The 19,598-nt window shown below is 44.4% G+C and overlaps 1 protein-coding gene across 2 annotated transcripts in view; it reads right to left on the reverse strand.

The window, feature by feature from the left end:
• The window catches only part of gnal (guanine nucleotide binding protein (G protein), alpha activating activity polypeptide, olfactory type), a 45,536-nt gene that overhangs the window by 17,334 nt on the left and 8,604 nt on the right, over nt 1-19,598 (reverse strand). The window contains exons 1-5 of one of the 2 annotated variants that reach the window (XM_062520826.1): nt 18,341-18,785; nt 18,030-18,102; nt 16,797-16,851; nt 16,485-16,604; nt 5,899-5,996 (exon numbers count right to left, since the gene is read on the reverse strand). In XM_062520826.1, coding sequence (XP_062376810.1) covers nt 5,899-5,996; nt 16,485-16,604; nt 16,797-16,851; nt 18,030-18,102; nt 18,341-18,479 — 485 coding nt within the window. In that variant the 5' untranslated portion in view covers nt 18,480-18,785. Of the gene's footprint in view, nt 1-5,898; nt 5,997-16,484; nt 16,605-16,796; nt 16,852-18,029; nt 18,103-18,340; nt 18,786-19,598 lie in introns of those variants that run through there. The other variant, XM_062520825.1, reaches the window with a different exon arrangement.

The following is a 19,598-nucleotide window of genomic DNA, read 5'->3' on the forward strand; positions in this document are numbered from 1 at the left end:
CACCCTCCACCCCCCGCCCGCCGCCCCCGTCAATGGCGGTCTTGTCTGAGGTATTCTTGGACTACTGTACATAGGCTAGAAGGGAGGTTTGCCATGCTGGCCTGTCATGGAGACTCACATGCTTAGCCAAAATCCATGGCAGTCTCAGCTCCACCCCGCATTACAATACACACAGACACACACACACACACACACACACACACACACACACACACACACACACACACACACACACACAAAAAGTCTATACAAAGACTACAAAGGTAGATACACTTTCCCAAATCCCACAATCCATTATGCCAAAAACAGAGGCTTTAGCATTTGGCAAAACACCTCATAGAACTGCACCAACGACATATAAAACCCTAACCAACAATATGAGAACGTTCCCAGCACTACAATTCCCAGAATGCCTCTCACCAGTAGAAAAAAAAAAAAAAAAAAAAAAACAGCCTGAAATCTGAGATCTTAAGGAAGGTCGGGGGCAGGGCTTGCCGCCGAGGGAAAAGCTGCATGTAAACATTAATGTCGTTTACTCGCTGCGGTCGTTTATGGGCCGTCTTGCGGTGACACTACTCCCGAGCGCAACACACACCCATAATGCCGGCTTAACCAGCTCTCGTCGACCAGAGGAGGCGGTCGAGGTCAGCAGGCAGCGGCTGGCGCTCCATACTCTCAGCTCTATCTTCCCATGACTAATTAAACAGCACGGTGAACACTGGCACCACTGTTAAAATGAATGGAAGCCTGCCTAGTCTTGGGTAACATATAAGGCAAACGACGACATGACCCACTTCCAAGCACGGACGCCACTCGGAAGGTGACACTGGAAAGCGAGAAGTTATAAAAGTTAAACACAACAAAGTTGGATTTAGGAGTTAGATGAGTGTCAGAGTGATTCGACCGTCCATTGTATAATACACTTCGATGCTTTATTTGTTTGGTTTGGTCTCTAAACCCTCATCTGTATAATGCTGAAGTTATAATGTCCGACTTGTTTTTCTGTTCTATTGATATTGACTTACAGGGCGCAGCAGCAGTTGCCTAAATGGCAGGAGCCCACAACAGCTTGTCCATGTCAACTTGAGAGGTTAGCTGGAAAAGTGCAGAGTAGCAGCCAGTCAACACACAGTGTCTGGTCAAACATGCTATTAAGTTTATGCTCAAGTAGCAAAAAAAGGAGTGTCCCTATGTGTTTCAATTTGTTTGTTTGTTTGTGTGTGTGCTTGTGTGTGTGTGTGTGTGTGTGCTTGTGTGCATGTGTGTGTGTGTGTGTGTGTTTAGATAAAGACCCAAAGAGTGGTGTGACTGAGGTCTCTGAACAGAGTGGTCTTTGTGGGTGCTTATCACACCATACCATCAGCCGTTCCTTCTCTTTTCTGCAGAAGAGGAAACCAGGAAGTGTGTTCACGAGCGCACATAAATGCTAAGCTGTTAGCCTAGCAGTCACACCAAAGGATCAACAACACGCACACCCTCCTTCCTTCCTAACAGAGCAATTTAGTATGTGTGCAGTGCACACTTTAACAGCCATAACAGCCAAGCTATAATCCTTTGAGCGAAAGTTTACTTAAGTTTGTCTAAAGCACTGCAGTGACCGAGATTAGGGTGGGTCTCTCATATCAGTGAGCACACAAAATCTGGGTGTCACACGACACGGGGCATGGACACTGCTTGGCCACACTGTGCATGATTTCATAGCTGGAACTGTCTTTTCTGATTAAATGTTCTAAATGAAATGCTGTTGCAAATGCTAAACTAGCCCATGCCAGTCTAACTGTTCGTGGCTTCGAAGAGCTGGACACATCTCAACTGTCACTGAGCCTATGTCACTGAGTGAGAGATGAAACTCCTTTAAACTACAGTCATTTCCCGCATACAAGCCGCATTGTGTATAAGCCGCAGGACAGTGTTTTATGCAAGTTAAAAGACACAAAACCAAACCATATTAATTAACCCCTGTGTATTCACCTCATAGCTGAAGAAATTTAGCAAAATCAATGTATCAATCAAAACCGCAGCTAATAGTCTGGAAATTACGGCATGTTAGGATATGTCCATGTCCATCTCAAGAGAGGTGTCCTGACTGTTTAATAGGACCACCATCTTGAGATGTTTACTTGCTAGCAAAAATTAGCAATCCCACAGACAATCATATTTCCTGTACAGCAGCAGTTTCCACGCTGGCTGTATGGGTATTCAGAGGCGGGGGCAGCTGGAAGCTAGTTTGCAGTAACGTTAGCGGATAGCTTATGGCTGCTCGGAGGGGCCACGTGAGCTCAAAAACATGCCCAGGAGTCATCTCTTCGACGCATCAGCTCCATATGTCCCTCCACCCCCAATGACCCACAACACACTGTTCAGGAGCCACATTCCAATGGCCCAGAATGGACGGCTAAATATAGCGCTCAATCAATTCAGACATGGGCGCAAAAGGGCCAAGCTTAGAAAATTAAGGACTGAAAAAAAGATTGAAGGAATGTGTGTGTGTGTGTGTGTGTGTGAGGGGGGGGGGGGGACCACAAAAAAAAAAAAACAAGAAATCGGCAATTCCAAAGAACAGAAGCAAACACTGAGGTGAAACACAGACAATGAGATAACAGCGCGTCGGAAGAGAGATGGTGAACTTGGAGAACACATGTTCAGTGGTTCCGTATCGACTAGTAATGGGACAGTGGGATGTCGATACACACATCCTCTGTGATACAGCTATTTGGAATGATCTGGAATGAGTTTGCGGCGCCCACTGTCCACTTCTGGTTGGGAGCCCGGGCCAAATGAGCATTATGTCAACAGATAACGGAAAGGCTGCCGACGACTAGGCAGAGTTTGAGTTTGAGTTTGAGATTGTGTGTGTGTTGTTGACACTGTGCGCTGTGTGTGTGTGTGTGTGTGTGTGTGTGTGTGTGTGTGTGTGTGTGCGTGTACATTATGCCGGTTTTTCATACTTTGATGGCAAAAGGCCATGCTACCATTCCGTGTGACATCACTTTCACAACACCATCTATTACCCCATGGTCTAATAACAACACCACACTAGACACCGCAAAGGGACTATATCGAGCATGACTACCAGGAATAGCCATCTTATAGCATCCAGATAAAGTTCTGATAACAGGGACTGATTCTAAGTAGCAGTACTCAGATAGGGTAGAAGCAAGAAACAAGAAAATTCATCCGGTCGGCACAAAATGAGACAGAACACAGTGCGAACAACCATTATCTACGGTAGATAGATAAACCTCACATAAACACAACAGGCCTGTGTGCCTTATTATTTTTTAAATAATATCCATAACTAGCTAGTCTAGAAAAAAGGCTCTCCATGTTTCAACACCACTGTCACTACACCCACCCCAACAAACCCTTCTTAAGATGAATACTGCTTTAAAGTCGACAACAAAAGATCTCTAAATGATTCCTACATTAACCATACTTGAGGGTTTGAACAGAGCGCCGACCAGGATATCTTTTTAATCTCTACTGTAGGTTAAGATAACTCTAATGTGATGTCTAAAAAGTTACTTGTACCCTCTCCACTCAAACACACAGTCAAACACACACACACACACACACACACACACACACACACCATCAACAGCAGATGGCAGGGCAAGAGGCAGGCCGTAAGGCTGGGCTACTGGTGAGTACGCAATGGCTCTGTCAATGGAAACGAGATAGCCTCACACACGGCGGCACATGCACACGGTCGTCCGGCGGCCCAGTGCGTCATGGCATCAAGCGATACGGCGCGCGACGCAACACAGCGCTCACTCACTCACTCGCTCGCGTGGGTGGGTAGCGGTGGAGGGCGGGGGGGGGCTGGGGGGGGGTGGTTGGGGCAAGGAGAGCCGCCAATGCAAACACACTCATAGAGAAGCGCGTGAGAGCGGCCAGCGGAGTGCCGGGATTGGACGAGACACACCTCAGCTGTTTCAGCCATAAGCGGTCACTTCCTAGGAGGAAGTGAGGTAAAGAGAGAGAGAGAGAGGTAAAAAAAATAAAGAAATGGGAAAGAGACAGCGAGAGACAGAAAGAAAGAGAGAGAGAGAGAGAGAGAGGGAGACAGAGAGAGAAAAGGAGAGAGAGACAGACAGACAGGCAGGCAGGGAGCCAGATGGAGCGAATAGACAAACAGAGAAGGGAAAAAAAGAGAGAGAGAGAGAGATAAAGAGGCAAAAGCAAAAACACTCAAGAGCAAAGTAGACAACGATGCAAAAAGAGGGAGGGAAGACAGGGGAAGACAGACAGACAGACAGACAGACAGACAGAGACGGGAGACAGTCCCAAGATGGATGGCGTCACACTTTCACGAGGCACAATAGTGGGAGACACCCCCGCAGTAGTAGATTAGATGAGAACAGTGTGTGCCGGCCTCACGGACACGTGTGGAATGGGGCTGTTTGGAGACGCCGCCGCTACCAGCGCCCATCAACCGCTACAGTCAGACCAGCAGAGTCTCATCTCTCTCTCTCTCTCTCTCTCTCACACACACACACACACACACACCAATACATACACACACACACACACACACACACACACACACACACACACACACACTCATACACATTACACACACACACACACACACACTCATACACATTACACACACGCACTCATACACATACATACACACACACACACACACACACACACACACACACACACACTCATATACACACACACACACACACTGTCTCTTTAGGGCTGACTTCATAGCTTCAATGAGGCTCAAGAGAAAACCACCCGTTCACATACACACACACACATACACTAACCCACACACACAGAAATACACTCTGTAGCTATACCTACAAACACAGGAAGCAATGATGAGCATTCTTACATCACCCTGGGTAACCACTTACGTCCCCTCGCAGTAATCCCTGTCGACTTGCCTGTGACTGCAAACACGCACACACACACACACAAACACAAACACACACCTTCCCAGTGCAACCAGCTTGACTTCTCTGGCAAGAGACATGAGGAGAGTAACAAAGACACAACAGGGACTGAGCCCACGGTTGATATGACAGCACTGTCAGTAGACGGAAACTGCTAGAAACGCACTGGGACCTCCAAAGTCTATGCATGAAAAGTCTGCACAGACACACACTCCCTTTCTCACACACACACACAAACACATTAATATCTACCCGAATCAACACAATTTGAACTTAAAATGAAACGCTCTATTGTCTCAGTGTAGTGTAAGTGCTTGAGTGTGTATACTCCATATTAGGTATGAGTGTGTGTGGGTTATTGTAAGATTGTATGCATGCACATACTGTATGTATGTACGTATATATACATACACACTGTATACACACACACACACACATTTGCATATATATATATATATATATATATATATATACATTTGCATATATATATATATATATATATGTACAGTAAGCATATGAAAGCTTTACCTACAATCACAGAATAACCTGTCAACTAGACTTGGCATGTGAATTAACCAGGGACACTCTAGGCTTCTAAAGGAAGGCAATAAAGCATGTCAGTCTCTGAAACCAAATCCCATGTAACTGTATCTGAAGACAGGACGCAGCTCAGAGAGTAGAATAGCCCTGCATATGAGCACATCGCAATGGCCTTTCATTAAAATCCAGCTCCCCCTAAGGGCACGGAGAAGAGCTGGTCAGTGGCCATGGCAAGCCTAAACATGGCAGAACTGTAACACGCATACATACATACATACATACATACATACATACATACATACATACATACATACATACATACATACATACATACATACATACATGGGACTTTCTATACAGCAAGCCCAGAAAACCAAAATGGTTTACTACATCGGGTTAAAGGCAGAAGTTTGAAGCTGAGGCGGTTTTGGGGGGGGAGATGACTTACTACTGTGCACAGTCGATGAGCTGGTACTCGTTGGAGCGTTCGAAGCATGCTTTCACCCCCTCGTCTTCCCACAGATGCTTGGCATGGTCGAAGAACTCCTGTGTGAGGGAAAAGAAAAAAGGGAAAACACAGCACAGAAAGTTACATTAGGGAATATCAGCCATCTGAGAGCAATTAAAAACACATCTAAACGTGGACTTTTCAGTCAAATCCACCCAAACACATCTACCTTGTTTAGCCTCAGTGCTCACATTACGGTTAGCATTATCATTCTCAAAAGAGGTTCCTAAGAGGAACCGTCACAGTCACGGTTTCTTTGATGAAAGGTTCTCTGTAGAACATATCCGACAGGCTTTTGCCTTTGCATTTCATTACAAACTCCTAGAACAGGCCTTTCCCGGTTAATTTACAAAGATAAAGTAAAGAGGCCCTACTAACCGGGCTGTTCCCATGTCCAACAGAGGAAACCCATGATTTGCATGTTAGTATACATTCCATATTAAGTTTTAAAAACAACAGATTGGCGGTCTTATCACATGGTGTATTTGCCTTTGCTTCTTCGCACCACCGCTAACTGTGTTCACTTTGGCCTGTCTTTTTGGTAGGAGCAGCTCAGTTGTCTTTACCGGGGGGGGGGGGGGTATTCCGTGGTTTAGTGACAAACCTGAGTAAGTGAACTCAGAGTAAGTGGTTAACCTCCTGCAACAAGAACCCAATGGCATTGTTTTATTAGGAGAACAATGCTGTACAGCTCTTCTGTTAGGAGGTTTACCACCACTTACTCCAAGTTAACTTACCCAGGTTTGTGACTAAACCACATACTTGGAATACCCCCCAAATCCATTTCATATCCATGTTATCTACAGAATTAATAGCCTCCTGCCTGCCAATAAGAACATATTTGTTGTTGTCTCCAGAGTATAAAGTGCATTAACATGACATAATAATGATGTCCAACAAGAGGCTGAGAGACCTGGCATAATGTGTGGAATGATTTCATGTAAATCATAAAAGTATTTCAATGTATATTTGCATTTGGTGCATAAACATGGCGTTCACAGTGGAAAGCATCAATGGAGAACTTAGACAATCATATTCGACTTGTTGGAGATGTTTGCATCTTACGCACACGCACACACACACACACACACACACACACACACACACACACACACACACACACACACACACACACACACACACACACACACACACACACACACACACACACACACACACACACACACACACACACACACACACACACACACACACACACACACACACACACACACACACACACACACACACACACACACACACACACACACACACACACACACACACACACACACGCACGCACACACATTGCCGTCTCTCACTCCAGTGGGAAAAGATGAGCAAGAGGGCAGAAGGGAGGGCATAGGGGAGGAGGATTCAGGAGAAGAGAGTGAGGAATTGAGGAAGGGATGGATAGAAGGTAAGACAGAAACAAGGAGGAAGAGAGAGAGAGAGAGAGAGAGAGAGAGAGAGAGAGAGAGAGAGAGAGAGAGAGAGAAGGGAGGGGTGGATTCGGAGAAGGAGAGAGTTGTTTTTCCCCCCTGGTCTTCCTTTGAGAGTCGAGTCTGGCGTTGGATAATGAGTCCCCCAGTGGGGTCATCACATAATAACCACAAAATACAGGCAAACAAACCGCCACTGAAACACAAAAACAAACGGCCACGCCGGCAACGCAAACAACACACCGCCACCACTCCCACCACTGTACCGCTGTTCACCGCCCACCACCAAGCTAACCCCCACGCCCCCCCCCCCACCCCCCAAACCCTGAACATGGTGACCAAACACCTAAACAGCCGCAAACAATACACTCTCGGGTGAGGGAAGAAAGGAATAAACCCAGAGACATAGATATAAGAAAGCTAGATACATGTACATTGGCCTCCAAAATGTAAGTAAATAGCACCGCCATCTTGGTGGGGGCAACAACCAAGCGAAGGCCAATGGAGAAACAGGTGTCTCTGATTGGTAAATCAGAAACGTGTCCCTGATTGCCGGGAAGTGTTGCCTGTAGACAGTAAGGTGTTGCTCCAGGCAATCTGGCGGCTGCATTGACGTATTCCACTTAACAGAACTTGACAGACAATGTGGCATCTAACTTTCTAGAACAGAACTCGACAGACAATGCTGTATCTAACTGTCTAGAAAAGAACTCGACGGACAATGCTGTATCTAACTTTCTAATGTCTATAGGCTACCTAACACGTTTCCTGTTATAAGCGTCTGACAGTTAAAAAGCATGGCATAATTAGTCTAGAAACAAATATATTGAACAGATCTACAGTGTCTTGAAACAAGTGCAATAAGACCAACTGAAAATGAAACCTGGCGTTTTTCTAGGCTGATTTGACATGGAACTACACCCTCATCTGGCGTAATAATCAAGGCACGTTGCAAACGTACTGTACCATGGGTGCAGTCACTGCAGTGATATCACGCAGCATCTGAAAATAGTCCCCATAGACAACAAGCAATAGAAGTGCCTGATATCACTGCGCCCATGGTAGGTTTGCAACTTGCCTTGATTATTACGCCAGATGAGAGTGTAGTTCCATGTCAAATCAGCCTAGAAATCTTAGTCACTTTTAAACATGATGCTAGCAGGCGAGATGCTACTGGTCTAATCCGTTTCAATGATCTACGCTAGGCTGAAGCTAAAAGTTGTATCGCTAGACTCACAGAATGGCTGAATGAACGGGAAAAAGGTAAATATCAATTGTTTTGCTCGAGGGGAGGTGGAAAATTAGCTTATTTCCAAATATGGCAGAATATCCCTTTAAGGCGGGGCATATCGCAATGGAAAGCAGTTTGGCATAACGCAGTGGAAATAGCCGAATCCTTAAGAAGCAGTGGAGAGTTTGGGAGGGGTTTAGGTTTGTAATCTTCCTTCTTTAACTTTCACACAACTGTACACCAGTATCAGCCTTGTCGTGGCACTGTGTCTACATGACACAAAGCTGTTTATGGAGGCGTTTGATGGGATGCAAAGTGAAGTGATCCAAACAGACTCAACGACTGCTGCTTCCCCAGAGAAGGCAAACCTCAGTCTTATCTACCTCGGCAGAGCCTAACATAACTCACTCTGAGCCAAGCCAGGAGCTAAATGAAATCTACCACGAAGGGAGGTTTTGCTATCGATGTGGCCTATTCGTACGTAAACTATTTCAAGCCGTTGGTTGGTCTTCCTGCACACACTCGCAGGCTTCGGTTGAGGCCCTTAGCTCAGTCATACTGAAGAGTCAAAGCAGCTCTCTACATGCAAAGCACCCCCAGTGCAGTACAGCCACTTCCTGGTCCGGTGTGATGAACTCACTGGTAAAGCAGGAAGTAGCAGAGGAGGAGGAAAAAAGAGGCAGAGGAGTGGCAACTTTTCCCAAACTATCTTTCGGTTTGATACTCTATCACCCTCTGACTCACTATCTGTCCAAAAAAATGCAAGAACGTCAAGCCAGTGCGTACAAATGTTTCCATTTGGAGACCTTTTAACCTTGACCGTGTGTTACTTTTGTCATTTAGTTTCAGTGCAATTTGTAAGACTGTGTAGAACACAAAAGACTCATTGGTTCTATTCAAATACAGTACAAGAGCAATGTTCTAGACTGTGAGGCATCAGAAATGTTACGCCACAGAAAGAAACATTGTGCTTCTGTTGCTCTGTCTCCATTTTCCCAAAAGTTGGGGAGCAACCTTGAGGACAGTGCCAGTTCTAGGCGAAGGTTGGCCATTTCTCAGCAGATACACTGACCCAAATCAAATAAATCACCACAAAATAGCAACGACAACAAAAAACTCTGTTGGGTGAAATATGTTGACAATTAGTAGGCGGGTGATACCCAAACACATTGTGAAACGTAAATATGCGTGATGCACACCACACACTCCAGGAAATCTCTGATCCAATGGGATGACTTACGTGCCAAGAGTTACCCAGACAAAAAATGACAAACAAACAAACAAACAACAAAACAAACAAAAAAAGAAAAACACCTAAAAAACATAAGAGAGAGCGCGCGCGTGCGAGCGAGCAGCGAGAAAACAAATCTGCAAATCTCTAACGACCACAAGTAGCCTCTCACCTGCCAAGCTGCACTCTCTACCTGAGCTTTCATTAGCGACAGGGTGTTGGCAAAAGAGTCATTAGGTGGCGGTTAAACACAGCGCGCCTCGGCGCGCGTCCCCCGGGCCCGGCTAATGAAAGCCTGAGCTGCGCTGCGTCGGGACGCGGTTCCTGCGCGCTGTCACTGGCACCAGTGGAACGGCTCCTCTGGGGCAGCATGTGATACATGCAGACATGTACACACACACACACACACACACACACCATGTACACACAAACACACATACACGCCACACACACACACAGGCACACCATGTACACACAAACACACAAACACACGCCACAGACACGCACACACATACACACATAGGCACACCATGTACACACACACACACATACATACAGAAGCAAACCATGTACACACACACACACACACACCCCATAGACATAGACACACACACACACACACACCCCATAGACATAGACACACACACAGGCACACCATGTACACACACACACAAGCTAGGCATAGATGTGCACACGCACACTAGGATGAACTAATACACACATATGTTCACATACAATAACACACAACCTCTTGCCCACTCTGTGTATGTTGCATAAGAATAGGATAAACAGGGGGGGTGGGGTGGGGTGGGGGAGCAGAAGTGCTGCCTTCCTGTTGTGACTAAAATGCTAGCATTATGACTAGTATGGAGTCACAATCCTTTGATACACTCACATGAAGTGCTTTCAGACAGCAGGAATCTGTCAGGAATAACATGCTAACATGCTAATGCATAAAATCAACGACCAAAACATGTAAACAGTACACATTTTCCTTGGTACCAAGTATCTCTCTCTGTAAGGGGAGTTGATGGCTTTTATAGTTGTGGCAGTACAATGCTTGGTTTGACATTCAACTGTGACAACCACGTGGGCCATACTTCCTGCACATATTGACATTTTGCACGTCTCTCGAGCTGTGGCTAACCATGAAATTTACAAGCCAAGTGAACGTATGGTTATATTGAATGTATGAACGCATAATCCATACATACATGTATCCACGTACTGTAACAGAAGTTCTTTGTTTGTGACACAATGTAGACTCTCCACGTGTACAGATAGTCTGAAGGTAACATATGCAACCAAACAAAAAACAAAACAAACTTTAAATTTCAATGCTTGCCTCTGAGATATTTCACCTATTTAGAGCTCACATTCAGACTGTTAAGACGTATGTCAGACTATCTCAAAAGGGTCTGACAGGCCTCTGAGGGTGTTGCACTAAAGGCGAGAGGGTGAGACTAAAGGCCTTAAGCCTGCAAACATTAACAGACAGATTTGCATGATGGTCCATGTATGGCTACTGCCTGAACCCTCTTCCTGGCTCTCCAGTAACTTACTCACACACACTCACTCTCTCTCTATCTCTCTCGCTCTCTCTCTCTCTCTCTCTGCCCCTCTCTGTCTCTCTCCTCACCTGTACCCCATATCTCTTAAGCTCAGTCTCAATGTCTGCCGTGAAGGACGCTTTGTCTAGACATCTCCAACGCTCATCTGATGATCTAGAAAAGACTTCCTGGGCCCGACCTCCACCAAGACGACCATCACTCGCAGAGACCACAGACTAAGAGTGAGAGACTAAGCAACCATAGATTCCACAACTCTGAAGTTACAACTGTGAGATTAGAGAGAGAAAAGGTCCTATCCTCTTACCGACAGGCCAACGGCTAACAAACAGGGCTGTGATCACGAATGTCTATTTGTTTACTGGGAGGTGAAATTGAATGTCAACTAGCCACTGCAACCAGTGGCAGGAAAAGAATAGCCTAATGTTAATGACTCGTTTGGTTTATCTACAAGTTTGTGCGTCTGTATGATACTAGTGCACTCTCTCACTCCCTGTCTTTGTGTGTGTGTGTGTGTGCCTAAGAGAAAGAGAGAGTGAAACTGAGTATGTGTGTGTGTCTGACAGAGAGAGAGAGAGAGAGAGAGAGAGAGAGAGAGGGAGAGAGAGAAAGACTGAGTGTGTGTGTGTGTGTGTGTGTGTGTGTGCGTGTGTGTGTCTCCTCAGGGCCTGAGCTGAGGGAGGCTTGTGACCCTCTGAGAATAGGCCCCCTGTACAGTTTACAGGCCTGTGGAGACCAGCAAGGAAAGAAGGAGGGACAGTCGGAAAAAGACAGAAAAAAACAGCAAGATAGAAAGAAAAGGAGAGACAGAGAATGAAAGAGAGATATAAAACACAGAGAGAGCAAAAGAATGAGAAACTAAACAAAAGAATAGTGTAAATCAGAAGAAATAATACTAAACAAAAGGGGGACTATGTTAAAAAAAAGAGTCAGAGCGAGTGAGTGAGACAGAGAAAGAGAGATAGAGAGAGAGAGACAGAGAGAGAAAGAGAGAGAGAGAGACCAATGAGATCTCTCTCTTCAGATTCCCTTCACAAGTTGTTGCTGATGGCTTCCCCTACCTCCTACCACTACATGAGGACCTAATCGCTCCCTCTGTGTAAATCTGGAGAAACGAGACACTTTTGTACGTCTTCACCACTGCTGTGTGCCCATGATCGTATTATCTGCAAGAATGACTAAGCTCTTAGCAGAACGTACGAGGAAAATATAGAACAGGCTAGTGGCACAATAACGCATAAACAAAGGCTACATTAATTCATTTCAGTCTACTTAGCCTGGGTTACAATGATAATTAAAGAGGACTGTGTCTATAAAAGTTCATACCAATCAACAAATACATAACTACTGTCACATAGCATCAAAACAGTCACACAGTTAGCATCCACTGGCTCCCAGCACCCTGGTGCCAAAGTCTACAAAAATGGCGTTAGTCGATTTACTGATTTTAGTGTCAATACCCCACTGATGGTATTCCAGTGAGCCACTCAGCTGTTAATGCAACTATAGATTTAATTTTTCTCACGTGCCCTTTCCCCTGAGCCACACACACTCACAAACACACACACACACACACACACACACACACACACACACAGCGGATATCAATCATGTGAGTAGTCAGACCGGTGGCACGAGAGTGTAGTTAGACGAGACTCGGTCATTACTAGAAGACCTCAAAATGTGGATGCAAAGTGCAGTGGACACTGGGCCACACAGATCCACATATTCAGGCATTTGTCAACAAAAAAAAAACCCTTCCACCTTAAGTTATTATCGATGTTTATCTGATGCTTTTATTGATGTGGTTGATGTGGGTGACGACGAGCCCGGGCCACAAAGGGGAGTTTGCAAACAGGCTACCCAGAGATAGCCAAGCGATGCGGGCAAGCAGACTTGAAACGCAGGCCTGATCTGGGAGAGGGCCGGGCTAATTCCCTATATCAAAAGCCCTGGCTGTGGAGCCAGCCCCCTTGCTTTGTACGCGGCTAAGCCCTCAGCCAGCGTGTTTACTAACAAAAATCGATGCCGCATTACATAATAAGCTTAATTAATGGAGCCCGTGCCACAGCCAAAACAACTGACTGCCACCGTCCATGTTTTGACAAACAGGGCACAGGATCACCAGTAAGATGAGAACACATGCGAACCACACACACACACTCACACAGACACACACAGACACACACACTCACATCACATCACATAACAGAACAAACACATTCTCTGATGTGCCCTCAAGAGGTTAGAAATAGAAAAGACAACAACTAAATCAGAACTCATAAAACACATGAAACTGATCATGGTGTGAGAAATGTATGACCCAACTAGTAAATAGTAAATAAACAACCAACAAACAAGGGATTACATAACGCCTAGTTAAGCGCCATCCTTTCTGTGCACCACACAAAGGAGGTGAGAGTTTTGGATTCACAAAATGATTTCCTTCCTTTCGTCTCTCTAAGTTGTGTGCAGAAGAGAGAACATGGGAAGTGGAGCGTTTACGACCCCACAATAACTCTTTTGCACTCTCTCACACTGTGGATATCATTAGCGCTACTCTAACAGTAGTATTTAAAACTTTGCTTGTGCTGGGGTAGCAATGGTGGTCTTATTTCAATATTTCTACATGCTCATAAATTCAAAAACAAACAATTTTCCTGATCAGGTAAACATTTACCATCTCAACATTGTGTATGTTTTTTTTTCCAATGAGGATAGACTTCACTCATTTCATGGAGGATAGATTGCATTAGATAACAGGACCAACACACGCACACACACACACACACACACACACACACACACACACACACACACACACACACACACACACACACACACACACACACACACACACACACACACACACACACACACACACACACACACACACACACACACACACACACACACAATGTGCAAACACACATACAAAGAGCGACCCTTGCACTGAACTCATTCATTTCCCTGCAGCACAGGTTACCGGGTACGGGCTATTTTAGCACAAAAAGAAGTGACTGTTAAGCTCTTTCGTAACTCCACGGCAAGAAACAAGCCCGAGCCTTGTCTGCGCATCTCTGACCCACCAAAAACACAGACGATGGGTCGCTTGCTCCTCTGGGAGGCACAGAGAAAAGGCTTTGATTCAAAGGAGGTCCACACTCCACAAGACAAGCAAATCAATTACTCGGAGTCCTTCTAGGAACGTCACAGAAGCTACGTCTGACAGATGTGGTGAAATCTCCCTGCAGGATCTCCTAGAGCAGTTCCGGCTTCAAGCATGACAAACAAGACCCCCCCCCCCCCCTTTCATACACACACACACACACACAAGTCCCCACCTCCCAAAACTAAACACCTCTAGCGGTACACTGACAACACCTCTGTGTCACTGTACCTGGAGTGTGGTCAGGTCAAATACTGAAAAAGTGAGAAAAAAATATTTACAAATAAAAAAAAAAGAGTGGCATGAGGATCATCAATACATATTACAGTATTATGTGCGAACACTACCATAAGATTTGATGAACAAAGTGGGCAAAATGAACAGTGAGGAGAAGGAAATTAAAAGCAGCCTTGCATGTTTCCCCAGCACTGATGCCTCGCAGGAGACAACCAACAACAGGAATGAGGTCAAGCCATCTGATGGCCAAGAGACACACACACACACACACACACACACACACACACACACACACACACACACACACACACACACACACACACACACACACACACACACACACACACACACACACACACACACACACACACACACACACACACACACACACACACACACACACACACACACACACACACACACACACACACACACACACAGCAATTGCAACTGCAACTGCAACCAATGTTGCCTTTTTTTTACATGAAGCTCAAGTTGAAGTTTTTCTACTACTGTGGCCATTCTTTCCTCCTTTCCTCTCTTTCTTTCATTCTTTTACACTCTCTTTTTATCTATCTTTCATTCTTTCTTTCATTCCCGAACTCAGATTAGCGACACAAAGTGCTGGTGTTAAAGTTAGCACACTATATGCTATCAGGCACAGTGTGTGAGGCTGTGGGGTCACATGATGTCTCCATTTGTGAGGCCCTGCTATTCTGCACTGCTGTAGGTAGTGCAGTGGGCTGATCTCAGAGCTGCTGAGGAGGGCTTCTACAGTAATTTCCCGCATATAAGCCGCATTGTGTATAAGCCGCAGGACAGTGTTTTATGCAAGTTAAAAGAAACAAAACCACATTAACACCATATTAACTGCCCACCCCCAAGCCCCCCCTGTATTAACCTCATTTTTGAAGATTTTTTTGCAAAATCAATGTATAAGCTGCGGCTAATAGTCGGGAAATTACAGTATGCTTTCTCAAAGCAAGGGAAATCAGATAGGCATGTGATTACTGCTTTGAAGAAGTGGCATCAAGTTTTAGAGGAACAAAAGCATGATTTCTGACGACAGACTACAAATTGATTACACCAAATATATAGGGTGCTTTTTTTTCTTTAAAAAAAATTAGAACCATACACACCCACATATGTTACTTGTATGGTGTCAAGTGACTCGTGGGTCATGTAGACTGTATATGTAAGGTTGGGTTATGGCCAGGTTAGTAGGGTAATAGTATAGTAAATTAAGTACATTAATATAACACTCAATAATGAAAATCAATCAAGACAGACTTCACACACTCACAATTCCTTTTCCTCAGTGGCTACCATGTGAGAAGCAAATGTTGTCGCAAGATTGCAAAACAAAGCAGCTAAGCAAGATCATTAAAGCAAAATCAAAGAAAATTGATGCAACTTCTAGTCACTAGCTGAACATCCCGTACTGGATCTTCCTAGAAACATTACGGCATTACAAAACTTTACCATCTACCATCAGTGACAGGCATGCAGGCAGGCAGGCCACATTAAAGCCATTACCAAGATCAAGTTCTTCCATCTGAGACAGGGACTCTGCTCACTGGCATGGCCCGGAATAAAACTACATTTTCCACAACAAATGGCCAGCTGGCTTAGGCGTGCCAATCCTTACCTCTGTGTAGTCGAAGTCCGAGAGGGGCGCTATGCTTTTGATGTAGTCGATGCGGGGCTGGTTGGCTACATTGCCGAGTGGAACGGGAGGAATTAAAGTGCTCATCGCTGAAACTATCGTCTGGAAAGCGGATCAGATGAAAACACAGACATTAATCTGGATAAATATGGGATAAATCTGTGTATAAGCCAATCTAATCATTGCAGAAGGATTGCTGGATACGATCTCATTGGGGGCAAAAAGTAAACAATATCATGTAACATGCTGAAGGACACATGTCTCTTGGTTATGGCACTGAAGACACCGACTTACCACTATGGCATCTTTCACATTTTTTCGAATATCCAAGATTTTTTGTTTCTTTTCCCTGCGAATAAAATGTTGATACAAGGTTAGTGAGACACCCATGATTGTTATCTTAGTTTCTTCCATATGAAACAATTCCAGAACATATTTGGATTTGTTGCATCTCACTGTGTGTGTGTGTGTGTGTGTGTGTGTGTGTGTGTGTGTGTGTGTGTGTGTGTATGTGTATGTGTGTGTGTGTGTGTGTGTGTGTGTGTGTGTGTATGTGTATGTGTATGTGTATGTGTATGTGTATGTGTGTGTGTGTGTGTGTGTGTGTGTGTGTGTGTGTGTGCATGTTTGCATTAGTGAGTAGATACTTCAAAACTCTAGTTAAAGCGGTTCAGATATATATCGCTATTCAATTATATAATAAGCAAATACATGACAATGAATATCTGGAAATCCAGGCCCTATCACAAATGAAATATGATGTATGTATCTACAGTAGGCTACCACTTAGCTCCTCCAATACACTCTGTTACTAAAGAAACAAAACGCTCACATCAAATAAGACAAAATTATTATAGCAAGAAATATCAAGAGAGTTGTAGACCATTACCAGCATTCAGAACTGATCTAATCTGTTGTATAATAAGTTTGTCTTTGTATTAGGCGTGAGAACATGCAATTCAGTGAATAAATTGCATCCCCAAATAGAGAAGAAACGCTATAGCTTAGAGACCTATTTTAGAGTCAACCGATCCTATATATATTAGAAAACATTAAATCTCACAAAAAATGTCTAATGCATCAGACCAAGAGGCATGCACACTTCTCGACCATTGCACAAAAACTTTAAACGACCAGAAGATACATCATCCATTAATCTGACGCAAAACAATGCCGAAATGCCTCTTCAGTCGCAATAATATAGAAAATATTCAAAGGGAATCTCTGTCAAAGCACACGCCGATAATGACGTCTTTATCTCGCTGACAGCTTTTAGAAATCAGCTGGACATAGCAAGCTTGTCGCCATGCTGCTCTTCCAATACGGGCCTTATGTCTCTGCAGTGCTAACATTAGCTTTGGAAAAATAGACCTCAAAATGAAGGCTGTGTAATAGAAAAAGAGAACGTAGACTGATACACCGCTATGCATATAGCAAATGTCATAAGCAAAAAAAGAAAACTGCGGTATTATCCGCAACTAGAAATAGCCTACAGAGCTTACGGAGAGAACATATCTGGCCACTTACTCTGCATTAAAGCCATTGACGTGAAGGATCCGCATCTGCTTGACAATCGTGCTCTTTCCGGACTCTCCAGCTCCTTTGAAAATAAAACGAAAGATACATATTACACTGGTGGTTTGAACATAAATACATGTCGTTGACAGTTCGCAAAGGGCATATAACAGGCGATTGACAAAATGCGTGCGAGTCGGTGGCAATTAAACCCATCCATCTACATAGAGCAGGCGAGACCTGTCAACATATGTGGGCAGGGGACGAAACTGAAAACAGCCGATAGCCGACGTCTTTATCAAAAAACATCATCCGGACCTTACCTAATAAAAGTAGCCGATGCGTGGCTTTATAGGCTTGTCTTTCTTTTTGCAACTGTTTCTCGATTTTTTTATTCGCCTCTCGCTGAGCCTTTTCGTCGATGCGTTGGTCTTCAGTCTTACTGTTGCCCAAACACCCCATCTTCCGTCGGCCTCTGCTCGCACCCGGCGTATAAAACAGTAACAGTAATTCCTACTTTCTATATAAAAAGGCCAACAAATGGGGCGAAAAATCCGTGCGCCACTTTTCCGTCGCTGTGAAAAAGGGTTTCGCTATAATCCTTTAACAAACCGAAGCCAAACGGTTCAGTCGAATCCAATAAATATAAGCATTATAAATAGAGTAAAAAATATACATTTGGCTAACAACATAAATAAGAACAAATCGGCTGTTTCTGGAACCCAGCCAACGCTCGCTCCTGCTTCTCTCTCAGTATTTTTCTATCTAAAATGCTGTTCGCAATTCTGTCTGTTAAACTCAACACTGCCTCTCTCTGTGACACCAGGAAGTAACGCCGATTTGAAAGAGGAACACCTCTCGCTTCATGCTGTCAGTACCTGCCCTTTGGATTAATTTCAGCCTAAGAGACGGCTATAAGGTTTGTTACCTGCTCCCGGTTACCAAAAAAAGTAGACAGAGCACAAAATAGACAAAATAATAAGGTTTCGGTGGCAAGAAATATTTCAGTGTGACAGCAAATGTTACAACCCCATGTCACAGCAGGCAGCTTTGTTTCACCTCACCAATAAGACGAGAACAAGGCGATTTGTAGACAATAGAAGTTTCAAGATCACAGACTTGTTTACTTGTATCTGATGACATATTTAAAAGGGAATGTATTAAACAGGGGGGCTTTAAGATGTAGGCCCAAATATAAAAGGTAGGCTATATCATTAAAAGATTCCAGAATAATGAGTTGAACAACAGGCATGTTACCTTGGGACACTAACTATGGGCAGTTTTTATTCATGTATGGGTATTATAGTGGTTCATGGCTGAGGGGCTCCCATAAACATTTCAAGTACATGGTATGTTGGGAAGGCTATTACGACATTTCAATATGGATCATAATCGCTGACATGTTCAACAAAGAGGACTACAGGGGAATGTGTGTGTGTGTGTGTGTGTGTGTGTGTGTGTGTGTGTGTGTGTGTGTGTGTGTTTGTTGTTGGGTGGGGTGGGGGGAGGGGTGTCCTAGGCACTGGCCACCATTCAGTCTTCATAAAACTGGTACATTGCAAATATGGTGGACTACATGCA

Source organism: Sardina pilchardus, chromosome 19, assembly GCF_963854185.1.
Source record: "Sardina pilchardus chromosome 19, fSarPil1.1, whole genome shotgun sequence".
NCBI lineage: Eukaryota > Metazoa > Chordata > Actinopteri > Clupeiformes > Clupeidae > Sardina > Sardina pilchardus.